Source organism: Macaca thibetana, chromosome 14, assembly GCF_024542745.1.
Source record: "Macaca thibetana thibetana isolate TM-01 chromosome 14, ASM2454274v1, whole genome shotgun sequence".
Taxonomy (NCBI): Eukaryota; Metazoa; Chordata; class Mammalia; order Primates; family Cercopithecidae; genus Macaca; species Macaca thibetana.
The window spans coordinates 53,073,843-53,090,858 of record NC_065591.1 but is presented as its reverse complement, the minus strand read 5'-3'; the positions used below and the strand labels follow the sequence as shown (position 1 = coordinate 53,090,858).

Genomic DNA, 17,016 nt, shown 5'->3' with positions numbered 1-17,016 from the left:
TCTGACTAAGTAAGATTTAGAATCAGCCTATCTCAGTGCCAGGCCCTGTAGATGGTGCTTTCCCATAGATTATCTCATTTAATCTTCCAAACAAAAAACAGATCAATTTGCATTCTTAAGGATTCTAAAAGCATTATATCAAATGAGAGTAGATGAACTCTGTAAGTAAACAGGAGCAATGTAGAACAGTGCTTCTCAAACAATCGCTAAAGGACCAATTCATCATAGAGCAATATTTTTGCAAATAAAATAAAAATAAAAATTACTAGAAAAATAGAATGAAAAGATATTCAAAATATATGCTCCTGATTTTTATTATTAGATTAAACAGACATAAAGTGTTGTTAAATTGCTATAAAAGTTTCTAAAAACTCTCAATTTCTACATTTGTGTCATTGGCTAATTGTTGGGAACAGGCCCCCCAAAATCTGGCCATAAACAAAATCTCTGCAGCACTGTGACATGTTCATGATGGCCATAACACCCATGCTGGAAGGTTGTGGGTTTACTAGAATGAGGGCAAGGAACACCTGGCCCACCCAGGGTGGAAAACCTCTTAAAGGCGTTCTTAAACCACAAACAATAGCATGAGTGATCTGTGCCTTAAGGACATGCTTCTGCTGCAGATAACTAGCCCAACCCATCCCTTTATTTGGCCCATCTCTTTGTTTCCCATAAGGGATACTTTTAGTTAATCTAATACCTATAGAAACAATGCTAATGACTGGCTTGCTATTAATAAATATGTGGGTAAATCTTTGTTTGAGGCTCTCAGCTCTGAAGGCTGTGAGACCCCTGATTTCCCACTTCATACCTCTATATTTCTGTGTGTGTCTCTTTAATTCCTCTAGCACCACTGGGTTAGGGTCTCCCCGACCGAGCTGGTCTTGGCAGCTAATAATGGTATCCAGATCAATACTGGTTTGCAGACTACACTGTGAGTAGCACTGATTTATAATTCACCACCCATTCCCACTGGCCTTTCCAGAAAGATTGATAATGATCTTACCAGTAGAAATGCTTGAATAACAAGATATCGGCATAATAATGAGACCTTGGAAACCATTCCCACCAATGCAGGTTATTGCATACATTAATAGGACTTTATCATTCCCCTGTCTGTCTTCCAAAAATTTCTTGCCCAGGAAGATAAAAGCTATGAATAACTTTCTTGTTCTTTTCAAGAACTTCCCACCAAATCTCATCGAAATGAACATAAACCCCTTACACTTTTTAATAGATAGCATTAAAAAGACTATTTACTCTCCAAGAATCTTGGAAAGCTTTGCCTTGGGTCTACCAGTCCTAATCTATCATATCATGATCCTTAGTCAAACTTAATCAAGCACCATCCCACTGAAAGGCCTGTCTTCATCAAGATTCCAAAACTTTATAAATATCCCTTCCCCTACTCCCAGATGCTACTGAGACTCTGCCAAGGCAGGGCTCTTCTTATCATGGTATACAAAAAATTCAGCTTTGCCTTCTTCCACAGCTTATTTTGCTGATATTTTCTGGGAGCTAGCATTCAACAATCAAGACTTTACCCTTCCTTTTAGCCTTGCTCAGTGGTTTTCAAAGTTTAATGAACATAACAATTACTGAGGAGTATTATATATGTAAAAGCACGCATGGGCAGTTGAAGGACTCTCCATGGGCAATTTTGATTATGCCACATTTAAGACTAAGTCTTGCATACAGAAATTAGCAATTTTTGAAAGAATAAAGAACCACAAACTGTTAGAGCTGAAAGTAGCCCTAAATGGCAAGACATCGGTGTGTGAATCAGCTATTAGTACATCGAAATCACCTGATGGAGTCTGTTTAAACACCTATCCCTTGGTTTCACCTGAGATCTACTGAATCAGAATTCTGGAGATGGGGCCTGTGAATGTAACAAACTTCTAGGGGACTGTGATGCACAATCAAGTTTGAGAACCACCATTCTGTACCAACCATTTCATTTTGTAGATGAAGAAATGGAGACTCAGAAAAGGGAGTAAATCTTTCCAAGATCACACAGCTATTGAGCTATGTGTCTCTTAATTCCCTGACAAGAGCTCCAGGTGCTGGAGATACACTTTTGAAGATGTCCTACATCTGATATGCTGAATGAAAATGATTAATGATGTAAGCAAAACACACTTCTATTTTGGGTTCTCACCATCCCTTTAAGATTTATTGTCTGGGAGGAGGAGTTGTAGTAATCCTCCCAGGCTAGCGGGCATCGTGACTTTTCTGCTGTTAGGTAAGAAGCACCAACTAAAGTAGAATTTTCCAAAAAAAAAAAAAAAAAAGTAAAATTATGACTCTCAAGCAAAGATAAAATGAACCTATACAGTGTTGAGACTCTATTGACTGTCTTGTTTGTTAAATTTTAGTTCTACTCTGAAACTGTTGCTTGTCAGTTTATTTAGTCTAAGGTAAGGTGGATGGGTTAATAAAAGGCTGAGTAACAGCTCCTGGGAAGAAGCACAGCTGGCCTTGGCAGGAAGTGCAAGTGGGGTCTGGGAAAACATTCCAGGTCCAAGCAGCTACTCCCCACGGTTTCCATTAGGCAGACCAAGTGGCTTTTTGAGCACACTTCTTTGCTCCTTTCTTTTGTTTCCCTACTCGTCAGCAGGCACGTGGTTAGAAACAGCCACCCCAGTCTTGACTGCGAGTGATCATCAGTCACGAGCACAACTTCTGACAACAGTCTCTCCAGCTTAGTGCAGAGTCTTAACTGGGGCTAGCCAATCGGCTGCTCTTCAGTAAAGCAGTAGCGCCCTTTGGATTAGTTGTTCACCCACGTTCAATCAGCCGTAGCCTAGAGGGAAGGGGCCATAAGGAGGAAACACAGTTGCCAAGGCGCTGTGAGTCCGTGTGTGAGAGAGACAGAGGGACAAACAGCCCGAGTGAGAACTTGAGATGGGCAAGCACAATAACACGTGCCTTTTAATCATTTCCAGTATGAGTCCTTCAAACACTGTGCTTTGTGTGACTCCCCTGTTATCTCAGATGAGTCTGGTTGTCACTCTCTTGATTTTATTTAGCAGGATAAATTCTCGGGGAGGTCCTGTAGGAGCTCATGGTTGTGCTTTTCCCATTCATGTTTCCACTACCATGTGTGATCTTCGTTTATATAAGCTGCTAGAAACACGGATGTCTTACAATAAGCAGCCTCGGCTTTACCCTTGTGCACTCCAGGCTTCTCAGTCTCGGTTAGGGAGTAGAGAAGAGGAGGTTGACTATCATGGATAGGTTCAGGAGTGATTGGTTCTGCCCACTTTGGTGGGGCCTGGACGCATTTTGGTTCACTCTAGTAATTTCTTCCAGGAGCTGCAGTCTTGTGGGCGCAAGACGTGGGCCTGATAACTCCACAGGCAGTAGTGCTGGGGAAGAGCGAGCTCACCAGCCCCGGCTGGAAGACCTTGGGAGAGTAGCAGGGTTGGGTTGGTTCTCAGATTTGCTTTGCCCCAGGCTGTGTGATGGGTGCAGAGCCTGGGTAAATGAAGCTTTCCAGCTCGAGCGCTCCCAACCTGGGCACACACGGCCTCCTGTACTGCAAGTGGCAGTTTTGGGGCATCCCCCCTGCTTGGGGCAACCCAGGGGCGCAGGGCGCGGCCCCGGGAGCGCAGCTCCTTCCAGGGCAGAGGGCGGTGCGAGGGAGGGAGCGAGGGAGGGAGCGAGGGAAGGGAAAGGCGAGCGTGAGCTGCCTCAAATGCTTGGAATAATTCCGCTTCCGTTTGGAAAGCCGCAGCCTCAGCCCGCCGCCGCCGCCCGCCGCGTCCGCCCAGCGCCAGCTCCGCGTCCCGACCGGCCCGCGGCTGCCTGAGCCGCGCCATGGCCACCTCCCCGCAGAAGTCGCCTTCTGTCCCCAAGTCCCCCACTCCTAAGTCGCCTCCGTCCCGCAAGAAAGATGATTCCTTCTTGGGGAAACTCGGAGGGACCCTGGCCCGGAGGAAGAAAGCCAAGGAGGGTGAGTGCGGCCAGGCAGGCCGGGCGGGCGGTAGGAGCTGGGGGGTGCCATAGGGGCCGAGGGGCCGGGGCGCTGGGGCCGTTCGGGAGCGCGCGGCGATGAGTGCACGCGCTTCCTGGGCACGTCGGGCAGGAGCGACTCGCGCGCCACACTGAGCCTGGGGCTCGCGGGCCATCGAGGCCGCCCCTCCCGCTTGCGGCGTTGCCCTCCTGGGCCGGAGACCAGGCCGACGCCCCCGCCGGGCAGTGGGCAGGCGCCGCTTGGCGGCCGGAGGCGGCGGGACCGTAGCCCAGGCGGGGCCCCAGACCGCAGGCAGCGCGATCCGGTAGGCCCTGCCCCGCCCTCTGCGCCCGAAGGCTGGCATTTCCCAAGTTTCCGCCGCAACTTTCCTGGGCGCCGTCACTCTCACTCGTTGACTTCATTGGTCCTTAAAATCAGGTCGTTTCCTGGACCTGCTGACGTCTTGTGGTAGCAGCGTCGTGGCGTTGGCCTCTTCGGATCTTTTGTCCATCCCGAGGGCCGAGAAGGGCCCTGTTAATGGATTAGGTGGACATCGAGTGTTTGTTGAATGAATGAGCGAAAAACTGGCAAACCTAGCGTGCCCTCGGTGTAATACACGATAAACCCCTACCAAAGGAGAAAACCTGCGTGAGACACAAACATCGTCGTGGGCCTCCCCCCGCCCCACCAGAGTGAATTGAGGCGACCTTATTCTTTTTTTTTTTTTTTCAGGGTAGTTTGCATGTAGAATATTTTTTGCCCATGGGCAGATTTGCGTCCTGGTTTTTGGTTTGAAAACTGAGGTGGCAGTTCTCAAGAAGCACTGATGTGTAGATAGAAGATTGGTGTGTAGATAGAAGTTGCTGAGTTAAAATTTTTTGTTTTAAACATTTTTTGAATTGACGCATGATGTACATAGTTTTGGGGCACATGTGATTAATACATTCATATAATTTGTAAAGCTCAAGTTGTTACAGGAAAGGGGTCCCAATCCAGACCCCAAGAGAGGGTTCTTGTATCTCACACAAGAAAGCATTCAGGATGAGTCCACACAGTAAAGTGAAAGCAAGTTTATTAAGAAAGTAGATGAATAAAAGAATGGCTACTCCATAGACAGAGCAGCCTGGGGATGCTGGTTGTCCATTTTTATGGTTATTTCTTGATGGTATGCTAAACAAGGGGTGGATTATTCATGCCTCCTCTTTAGACCATATAGGGTAACGTTGCCATGGCATGTGTAAACTGTCATGGTACTGGTGGGAGTGTATCAATGCAGAAGACCAGTGTCTGCACTGATGGCCATTTTGGTTTTGGGTTTTAGCCGACTTCTTTACTGCAACCTGTTTTATCAGCAAGGTCTTTATGACCTGTGTCTTGTGCCGACATCTTATCTCATCCTGTAAGTTAGAATGCCTTAACCTTCTGGGAGTGCAGTCCAGTGGGTCTCACTCAGCCTTATTTTACCTAGCCCCCTTCAAGATGGAGTTGCTCTGGTTCACATGCCTCTGACAAAATCAGTGTACTTGGGATATCGATCACCTTAAATATTTGCCTTTTCTCTATGCTAGACCACTGGAATTCTAGATATTTTGAAATATACAAGAGGTTATTGTAAAATATAATTACTTTACCAATCTAACACTAGGTCGTCTTCTATCAAATGGTATATTTGTAACCATTAATCAACTTCTCTTGCCCCCTAAAAAATGTTTTTAATAGATTGCCCGTGAATTGGAAATAACCTTTTGAAAGCTGTGATGCTGTGTAAAATGTTTCATGTTTGTAAGTCATCTTAAAGTATAAAAACGTCTTCAGTGTTCAGGATCATCAGACTTGAAGAACTAGACTTCTGTTCTTTAGATTGAAATGAGAAGCAGCAAAAACATACGAAAGTTTCCCCACATTGGTTATTTTGGTAACCCACTGAGTAGTGTACAGTTGGTGGCAAATCATGAAACCCTGGCTTGGAAAGCTCTTTTCTAGACCATGTTTCTAACTTATTCCTTACAGCATTCCTGACATAGTCTCATCCGGTTTAAGATGGGGCAACTGAGAAATATTGAAGCTCATGCAATAAAAAATATCTGCTACCAGGAGAACCATCTTTACCTACTCTGTAGAAAGGTTTATTTTATATTTAGCCCAAAATGTATCTCTCTGTACCTATTACTGTTGGAGCCAGAGAATGAGTCTGGGGTGGCCTTTTATTGATACCTTGCTGAAGTAGGCTATCCTGCTTTCTTGAGTCTTCTCGCCACTGGGCCCAACATCCTCTATTCCTCACAGACATAATTTTAAGGTCTTTTGCATCCTGTCTCTTTAGTTTCAGTCAGGGTCCCTGCAGGAAAAAGGCCAATTTGTTGAGATTTTGAAAATAGTTTAGTGAAGTGGCTATTGACAGAGCTGTGGGCAGGGTTAAGGGAACTAAGACGGGATGCTGAGGTCCCTAGGGGCTAGCAACAGGGGGAAGCTCTTAATCACTCAGAGGCCTGAGGGACAAGGGAAGCAAATTGGAACCTATTACAAGCTGGGGCTATGGACGAGGGGCTGCTGGACTGGAACTATAGTCATAGAGGGATGCAGCCCGTGTCAGAAATGTGCAGACAGAGCAAGAAGAGAGTGGCACAAGAAATGCACATTCTGCATATTCTCTGTCTTCTTGCCCTTGCATCACCTACTGGGGCTGAACCCAGTGGGAACCCATCAGAGCAAGGGATCTGCAATATATAGGGGCAGCTTCCATAGTGCACAGAGCAGTGCAGAGAATGGATCACAGTGGGGACGGGGGAAATGGAGAATACCTAGCAGATCGACCTGTTACCAGACCTTCTCAAAGTGAGCTCTCCAGAAGTCACCATAGTACAGCTGTAGTGCAGGCCAGCCACCCCAGATTAGGACTGTCACCTCCCTTATTCTAGCACAGACACTATGCTCCTTTAATGCAGCTAAGGTTGCTTCTAACTATTCTGCCAGCCACGTCACACTGTGATCTCTCATTGAGCTTGCTATCAGCTTACTCAAAGACATTTTTATATTTGTTGCTCCTAAATCACAGCCTTCCCTATCTTGGATTTACTCAGTTGGGTTTTTGAAACCAAGTGCAAGATCTTATTTTCATCCCTGTTGTATTTCACTGTAAAATCCTGATTCGTCATTCAGTCTGTCAGCTAATCCAGGGGCTGTAAATGGGTGAATGGAAGAACATAGAACCTCTTCTGAAGGGTCAGCCACCACCCAGCTCCAGCTGCTTGCTGCGGCTTATGGTATTTCTGCAAGCCCAGGCAAAGAAGGCAGTGGATTGGTCTGAAATGACTGTCCTTAGTGAGTATGTGCTGGATCTCAATGATCAGTGCTGAAGTGATGGTTAGTAGGTGTGGGGTGCCATTAACCATCACTTCAGTAATAATAAGGCCAGGTCTTGCTCTGCATCCTGGATAAGCTCACAGCTTTGTGCTCTGTGGAATCTGCCTTCTTCCACTTTCTCTCTGGTGTTCTTGAACCTCCCATTCTTCATTCCTCAAGATCACTGCCATCAGTCTGTCCACAAATTATCTCAGTGCTTTGGTGTAGCGTTCTCATAGGCCCAAGGACTCCCATTCATTCATTTGGTACCTGCTGTGCCCCACTGTAGGACACAACAAATGGAAAGATATGATACTGGTTAGAATACAGCTGACCCTTGAACTATGTGGGGGTTATGGACATTGACCCCCTATATGGTCAAAAATCTGTGTTTAGTTTTTAACTCCCCCCAAACTTAACTAATAGCCTACTGTTGACCAGAAGCCTTACTGATAATAGTCAATCAACACATATTTTGTATTATATACTGTATTCTTACAACAAAGAAACTGGAGAAAAGAAAATGTTATTAAGAAAATCATAAGGAAGGGAAAATACATTTGCAGAACTGTGCTGCATTTATCGATACTGTAAGTTTACGTCGTCTGACTGAAATGGCAGGTAACCACAGCTGCACACCTCAACCTATGGTACGTATCAAGCAATTCAACTTTTCTTATAATGTCATGACTTTTCTCTGATACTTGGGAGTACTTTTAGCATCTTTAGTGGCACTTCGTTAGAGTCCCATGGTGTTATTCAAGATTTATGGTATTTCACTAAACATGATGAAAAATATGCGAGAATCTCAAGAGATCACTTTTAACTGCTGTACGCAATTTACTGGAGAGATGAACTGTTCACGTGGAGATGATTGGTGTCATATGGTGTTTTAAGCAGATACTTGCAACTCTAGAGCTCACCACAATAGCAACAGGAGGTAGCTGTGAAATTATTATAGTAGTACAGTATGTACTACAGTTCATTTTGTGCAGTGAGGATTTAATCTTTACATTTACATTTTTTCTTATCTACAAATGGCATCACACAGTTTTTGTGTGTATGTATACATTCTGACATTTCGATAAGTTCTAACTTTTTATAATAGATTTGTTTACATTTTATGGTAGTAAATGAGAAGACAGACAAGTATTGATGTATATTTTACGCATTTGTGACATGAGCAACTTTTTCTTATTTTTTTAAATATTTCTAGGCTACATGGTTCATCTCAAGGTTTTTCTAATTGTCACAGATCTCCAAAAATATTTTCCCATATAGTTGTTGAAAAAATTTGCGTGTAAGTGGACCCTTGCAGTTCAAACCTGTGTTGTTCAAGGATCAACTCTAAGTCAATAATTTCATGTAAAAAAATGTCCTCCTAAGGAAACCTACATCATAGAATGACTATGAGTTTCATAAGAATGCACTCAACTAGTCATCATTCCTGTGTTTTCATAAGAAAAAACAGTGTTAGAGTCCAAGAGAGAACAGGAGTTAAAAGCATGGTCTTTAGGATTAGATACATTTCAATTTGATTTCTGGTTCAATCCCTTATTTATTCTATGACTTAAGACAAGTTACTTAACCCCTGTAAGCCTCTGTGTCTTCATCTATAAAATGAGAATAAGAATTCCTTCTTTACATGGAAGTTGCCAGGTTTAAATGAGATCGACAATGTTGGAAATGCATTGCATGGCACAAGTAATGGTAGCTATTAAAATTGACAACTCAATTTTCATTGGTCTTTGAAATTTGAAATAGTCTTTTTGTTATGGACTGCACTGACTTTTTCAGGTTCTGTAAATAGCCTAGTAGCCCATGACTGTATGGAGCCTGCGGGACACTGTTTTGTCCCTTTAGGAGTTAAGGGATCTTTCTTTGCAAGTGAGATCCTCCGTTTTCCCAAGATGACACATTTCAGCACTTTAAAATATCTGGGCCCATTCTTATGAGTTGTAGCTTAAATGACTTCTGTTTTTCTCTGTTGATCTTTTTCATCATCTTTTGGGTTTTCAATTCCATTTCTGCTGGACATGGTCCTCCTGTGTGGATTCTTTCACTACCCTTTCAGAGTCTACTTGCCAGAGGGCCACTTTTCAACCTTCTTTCTCTGAAACTGTCCTCAAGACGTGCTCTTTCAAGGAACACCAACTTGAATGGTACCTGTCTGCTGAAGGCACCCAAATTAGGCCGGCAGCACTGGTCATTCCTGTCATTTACCCATTCATTTAAGATTTTATCCCCCAGAGTTTTACATTTTGATCAGGACCTGAAGTATCCAATGAAGGCTTTAATTTCATAATTCTTCTAATAATACTGGTTCTGACCACTTGATTCTCATTGGCTGCCCAGTGTTGCTAGAGAAAAATCCACAAACCTTGCAACAAATTTATGGTTTCTAGAGTGAGTAGAACCCTTAGCACTGCAGAGCTTCCCTTTTCTTCTAATCAGTGTGCATTCTCATTTTTCCAAAGTACATCTTTTTTGTATAGACACGGTCTTGCTATGTTGCCCTTGTGGGTCTTGAACTCCTGGGCATATCTAGCTTTTTCTTAATTTTTTTTTGATACTTCTAGATCACAAAATTCATCTGTAATTTTTTCAAATTGTTGCAGTTCTCAAAAAAATTTCTAATACATTTATTTTAAAAATTTGCATATAAGTGGACTCTTGAAATTCAAACCCAAGTTGTTGTCCATAGCCCCTAAAACCCTTCCGTGGATCTTCAAATGGAAAATTGAGACCAGCTATGAGCTCCTTCAAGTTCTCTTTCTACCATATCCGGCCAGTCCCATCCATATGTGCAAATGTCTTTTTGTGCTCCCCTCCTGCCCTAGTCCCTTCCAAGAAGGTCCCTTCTCTTCTTGCTCATAAGGCCATTTATTTCAGCTACCTCCCAGACTTGGCATAGCCAGATATGCTATTTATCATATCCCATCTTTTTTTGCCACACTGTTGCCCTGACGTTCTGTAAATATGCTTGAGTCTTTCCCATTTGGAGAAAATCTCCTGATAACTGGTTTCCTCTTTAGCTACTCACCAGATGCCTTGAAAGAGTTATCTCTACCTGCTTCTCTTTTCTTATCTCCTAGTCACTTTCTGATCCATTATTCCCATTCTTTCAGCAATTATTTATTGAGTGCCTAACATGTACCATGCACTGTACTAGGCACTAGAAAGGAAAACAAAACAAAAACTCCTGCCTTCCTGGAGCTTACATTCTAATAGGGCAGACAGGCAATAAACAAGATAAATTGGTAATGTATGTTTTTTGTTTGAGTGGTAGTAAGTGCTAGAGAGCAAAATAAAGCAAGAAAAAGAGAAATGGAGGGTTGTGGTCTGAGGATGGTTGTCAATATTAAGTAGGATGGCTAGAGAAGGCCTCACTGAGAAGGGTGGATTTGAGTCCCAATCTGAAGGAGGTGATGGAGAGAACCATATGTATATCTTGGAAAAGAACATTACAGGTGGAAGGAATGACAGATGCAAGAATCTTGAGGCAGGTGTGGACATGGTACATTACTGAGGACCAATAAGGAGGTTGATGTGACTGGAGAAGAGAGTGAGCATGATTGTGGAATGGGGGTTGGTCCCAGGCATAACAAGAGAAAGGGGAGAGGCAGGACGTGTAGGACCCTGGAAGCCATTGTAAAACTTGGGCCTTTACTCAGAGTTATATGGGAAGACTTGGGAAGACTTTGTGCAGAGGAATGGCGTGATCTCAATTCTGTTTTAACTGATGGTGCTAAAACACCATTGCTGAGATGGTGTTAAGTGACTGAAGCAGGCAGAGATGAAGCAAAAGATGAGATAAGGCAAAAGGTTTCTAGAATGAGGCTGGGCATGGTGGCTCACACCTGTAATCCCAACTCTTTGGGAGGCCAAGTGGGCAGATTGCTTGAGCTCAGGAGTTCAAGACCAGCCTGGGCAACATGGTGAAACCCCATCTCTACAAAAAATTAGCCATGGGTGTTGGTGCACACCTGTAGTCCCAGCTACTCAGGAGGCTGACATGGGAGGATCGCTTGATCCCAGGAGTGTGGGACTGCAGTGAGCCATGATTATACCACTGCACTCCAGTATATGTGACAGAGCAAGACCCTGTCTCAATAAATAACAAATAAATAAGTAAAGGCTACTAGAATGACCCAGCTGAGAGATGGCTGTGTTCAGGAACAGAGTGGTAGCAAGGGAAGGAGTGAGTGAGTGTCAAATTCTGGATATATTTTTAAAATACAGCAGATCTTGATGAAAGATTGGATGGCGGGTAAGAGTAGAATTAAGATGACTCCAAAGGTTTTGGTCTGGGCAACTGGAAAGATGAACTGATTTTAACTGAATTGGAGAATCCTGCAGGAGGTCAGCAACTTTTTCTGAAAGGGCCAAATAGTAAATATCTAAGGCTTTATGAGTCCTATTCAACTCTGTCTTTGCTGCCATAGACAATAGGTCAGTGAACAAGTGTGGCTGGCTATGTTCCCATAAAATTTTAGTTATAGTCACTGAAATTTGAATTTCACATGATTTTCATGTGAAATTACGTGAAAGATGCTTCTTTTGTTCCTTCTCAGCTATTGAAGGAAGCATTTACATGTACATGAGAATGTAAAAACCATTCTCAGCACTCGGGCTCTACAAAATAGATGGCAGCCTGCACATGACCCAAGGGCAGTAGTTTGCTGCCCCATCCTCCATTTTATTCCTCATGTCTAATCATCTTTTATGAAATCCTGCTGAGTCTACCATCTAAATATCACTGCTTTAATTCAGCCTTCACAAGTGCTCTGGATTGTTTGTTCATTTTCAAAATATTTACTCTATTTTCCACCTGAAATACTGTGTTATCCACCTAGCTAGACTTCCTGTCATGGGTCTATTTTTGTTCAACCCATTCTTCATCCTTTTGCCACTACATTGTTTTTTAAAGCATAAAGATAACTTCTCTCCAGGACAAACTTCTTAGCATGCTGTCCAAAGCCTTCACAGCTACCCCTTCCTTTACCTTTTTGCCGTCTCCTCTATTTCCCTTCCGATAAATCTCCATTTTTACCATGGGAAACCACTCTTTATCCCCCAAACACATCATGTTCTTTCATATGTTTATGCTTTTACATGCTGTTCCATACTCTGGAAAGACCTTTTTCCTTTCCTATACAACCAACTTCTATTCATTCATAAAGACCCAACTCAGAAGTCCCCTTTTGCATGAAACCTTCCCCAGTGCCCCCAGGAAGAGTGAGAGGCTTCCTCCTCTGTGGTCCCACAGTGCCTTGTCTATACTCTGTGGTAGCACTGGTCATGTTGCATTGCAGCCACTTGTCACACACTATGGTGAGAGCCCTCCTGCTTACCATAATATCATCAAACACATAGTTATTAGAATTTCTGTGGAATGAATCTCCCCATATTTACCTTTATGAAAATAGCCCACCATTAGCTGGCCATGTAATCTTAGACAGGTCTCTTCCCCTTTTGGTGTTATTTGCCCATTTCTAACATTAGAAGATTAGGCTAAATAACCTCTTAGGCCCTTGCTGCACTGGTATTCTATGATTTCTGAGCTGTTATTTCACCCGGCTTCTCTCACATTCAGTTTTATTGTCTGTGTAGGGTGGTCTGGGAATTACATAATCACAAAGACCTCTTTCTTTCCTCTACTAATGAAGGCACCTCTGTGTCGGGAGGAGGAGATGGATACCAGGATAAGTGGGCCCTGGCCCAAGGACACCTCCATATTAGGAATCAGCCTTCTTGTCTCATGGAATATCTCTATTTGGTTAACAAGCACAGTTCATAATTATGTTCCAGCCATTAGTCCAGGAGAAGAGATGAAATCCTCATATAAACATTTGTAAGCATCTAAAATCTCCACTCACTGTCATGGTACAAAGAACAACATTTGAGGTAAGCCCTACAATCATTTCAAAAATAAAATACTTTTAAAAAGTAGATGTAAACACATTCTGTTAGGTTTTCAATAGGTTGTGCAGCCTGAAATCAGTAGGAAATTCAATGAGGGCTTTGCCCAAGGACCAGAGCACTAGCACAAGGAGACCTCCTCCTGCATAGGCCCTGGGCAGTGTCCTTTCTTCTTTTTTTTTTTCTGCAGATGCCATGAGGGGAGCCATTGTGGTATCTTTGGTGCCTAGCGTACTAACCAATGCTCCCTAAAATGCTTCTTAACTAACTGTCTGAATCATCGCTGGGCATCATATTCCCGTTGAGGGAGTCCCCAGGTTACCCCAAACTCTGCTCTAACCTTGGATGACTCTTCTGGTCCCCAGATTCCATCCAGGTCACTATTTTTGAGTGTGTGTGTGTGTGTGTGTGTGTGTGTGTGTGTGTGTGTAGCTTATGAAAATGCCTCATCCCTGCCCCCAGGAATCTCTTTTCCTTTTGTGGGAAGACATTGTTGGTTAATGCTGTTATTTGACAAAGGCCTGTGAGACCAGAGGGTCCTAGAGTCCATGGGCACTGATTCTGCAGTGGCAGCAGTGAGCCTGGAGGAGGTGCGTCGGGGTAGGGGAGGGGGGTGACCAGATGGAACGTGAAGGCCAGTTGACTTCTTTGTTTTCATCCAGAAAAGCTTGCTTTTCAGAAATGGCTTAGTACATATTCATATGAAGGAGGACTATGGTAAAAGAGCCCAATAGCAAGATTTAGGAGAGATAAGTGATGTACAGACCAAAACTCCATAGGAGAGATTAAGAGTTCCCTTAATTCCCCAAAGTCTGTCTCATTCTCCCTCCCACACCTATTCCATTCCCTCTTGCCCATCTCAGCTTCATTTCCTCACTAAAGTGCAGAATGAAGGCAACTGAAAATCAGCCAGACACAGAGCCACTATCATTCCTCCTCAGCAAGAGTCTGCTCACTTCAGCCCTCCCCCAAAAGACAGAACTTACCAAGAGGAGAAGATGGCTGGAGGGCACACCTTTGGTGAACTTTGCCTAGCCTCAGTTAATTGCAGCTGCTTAATTTTTGTTCAGGCTTGGGACAAATGTTAGCTTGGTGTGTGGATCGCCATAGGACTTACCTAAAATCTGGTTCTACTAGCATTTACTAAGTGATAATGTAGCAGGACGAGCTGCAGACAAAACTCCTCAGACACTGAGTTAAAGAAAGAAGGGGTTTATTTGGCCAGGGGCATCAGCAAGACTCCTGTCTCAAGAGCCGAGCTCCCTCGAGTGAGCAATTCCTGTCCTTTTAAGGGCTCACAACTCTAAGGGGGTGCACGTGAGAGGGTTGTGATCGATTGAGCAAGCAGAGGGTACATGACTGGGGGCTGCATGCACCAGTAATTAGATCCGAACAAAATAGGATAGGGATTTTCACAGCGCTTTTCTATACAATGTCTGTAATCTATAGATAACACAAACAATTAGGTCAGGGGTCGATCTTTAACTACCAGGCCCAGGGTGTGGCACCGAGCTGTCTGCCTATGGATTTCATTTCTGCCTTTAAGTTTTTACTTTTTCTTTCTTTGGAGGCAGAAATTGGGCATAAGACAATATGAGGGGTGGTCTCCTCCCTTATCCCCCTCCTTTGAGACTCTCACTCAATAGTAGGAGTTCTCACTTTCATTTTTACTACCTATGTCTTCTTGCAAGACAGATTGATAGTGATTCATATTGTACACTTGTGCTGAAGCATTTTGGTGAACTAAGGTAGTGATGAAGCTTTTTATCATTTGAAGAAGTACAGGTAGCAAACAAGGGAGCAGTAAGTAGGTTCCTATTACTATTACAACTCTTATTATAAGAGTTTTAAAGCTTCCTAGCACTGGGAACCATTTTCTAAACATGGCCTTAGGATCAAATCCATGCCACACTTGCATGGGCACACGTGCCAGTTTTGTCATATCTCTAACTATGTCTTCAACTACTTGCCCTTGATTATCTGTGTGTAGGCAGCAATTAGTAAAGTTAAATTTCATATAGACCTCTCCTTCAGCTGCTAGCAAGTAGTCAAAAGCTCATCTATTTTGATAGATAGCATTTCTCATCTGAGTTTCTTGCCGGGCCAGAATAGTCAAGGCTCTTCCGGTTTTATTAGTGATTATTTTTAAGACAGCTTGTAACCGTATGATTTGGTTGATCATGTAAATGGGGGTATGGTATCCTCATGAGCCATCTTGTGCCTAAGTAGCAGGCTTATAATATTGTATGATTCTCTTAGAGGGCCATTTATCATTTTCTTCAATTTCCTGTAGCTGTACTTGTCTTTTTGCAGGAAGCATAGACAGGGAAGCCTAGGAGTTCACCTGTTTTTATGGGCAGTAGGAAGAAAGATGGTTTAATAGTGCCAGTAACACAACTACCTGCCTACTGGTCAGGTAATTTGGCGTAACTCTATGCCCACATATCCAGTATAATCCAGTGGGGGCTGTCCAGTCCCAGTGGGACTCTGGGTGGGTCCACACGGTTTGCAACTTTGGGAATTTACTAAATTGATTTCTCTTTGTGTGATTTGAACTTCACCAAGTGACTGTTTTTGTGGTACTGTTATACAGTTTCTGTCTCAGACAACTAAGTCATCCTATGGGGTGAGTGAATTCTTTTCCTTCTCTAGCTATGGAATATTGTCCAATAATTGAGGCTTTTAGGACCCAGAAATTATCAAGGTGATTCTTTTGAGCCAGGAATTCATCAGGAACTGAGTCTGTAGGTACTAATTCTCGGGCTTCCTATGGCCATTGATCTCCTATTACAGTTCCTCCACATACATGACATGAAGTGACATTGAGAGACTGTGCTACATGCTCGGCTAATTGCAAAAACAAACAAAAAAAATTCTTGTTTTTCCTGGAATTTCTGGTACTGGCACATTTAATTCATCATAGAAAGTTTGAAATACTGGCTCAGGAGAGCGTTTGTAAACTTCTCCTCAAACCAAGATATTTATTCGAGGATCCAGTCCGGCCCTGTCGATTCCTAAGGTCACACGCTCCTCTTTTTTTCAGCGAGGATCAAGGGGATTGGTTATTACTAGCTCTAAGGGGTTACATTGTCCCTTAGTACAGGAAGGGCCATTTTTTCATTTCTGAAGGTGGGCTGGATCCTTTTCATTTCTTTTTTTAATTTAAGTGGCCTAAATGACACAAGACTAGTATTTACATTTATTTCCACACAGTCCTAATTTATGACAGATGTACTTATTTTCTGCCATATAGCCTCTTTTTTAATTAAGAGAACCATACCTTATTCCTAACTTGTTACTATTAATGACAGCACAGGCATCAAATTTTAAGGTGACTTGTTTGGGCACCTCTTTTTCTTCTGTTTTGGCTAACACTTTACTCATATCATTTATGAGCCTTCACTAGTCCCCAGCCCTTAATCTTATTTTAAAAACTGTGGTCATGGGAGGCTCAGATGGGGCATAACACACATCGGATTGGTCATTTCCTGGGCTACATACCTTGTATAGAATAACATTATACAAACAAGTTCTTTTTAGAGTTCCAGTACATTTACAATAACTATAAAATAATAGGACCATAGCAACTTTTTGTCCTACCTCAGTGACTTGATGTATACACTGGGAGCAGTCCTCAGTCTGAGGAAGGTCAGTTGAAGTCCTTACTGTAAAAGTCTAAATTTTAAGGAACATGAATCCTGCGATGAGTTTTCTCATGCTTTGGCCGTGCGTGGACCAGTCAGCTTCCGGATGTGACTGGAGCAGGGCTTGTCATCTTCTTCAGAGTCACT

The 17,016-nt window shown here is 43.1% G+C and overlaps 1 protein-coding gene across 1 annotated transcript in view; it reads left to right on the top strand.

Annotated features, from left to right (window-relative positions):
• Positions 1-3,328: 3,328 nt before the first annotated feature.
• The window catches only part of PARVA (parvin alpha), a 161,758-nt gene continuing 148,070 nt past the window's right edge, over positions 3,329-17,016 (top strand). Inside the window, exon 1 of the mRNA XM_050757433.1 lies at positions 3,329-3,961. Coding sequence (XP_050613390.1) covers positions 3,826-3,961 — 136 coding nt within the window. The 5' untranslated portion in view covers positions 3,329-3,825. The remainder of the gene's footprint in view (positions 3,962-17,016) is intronic.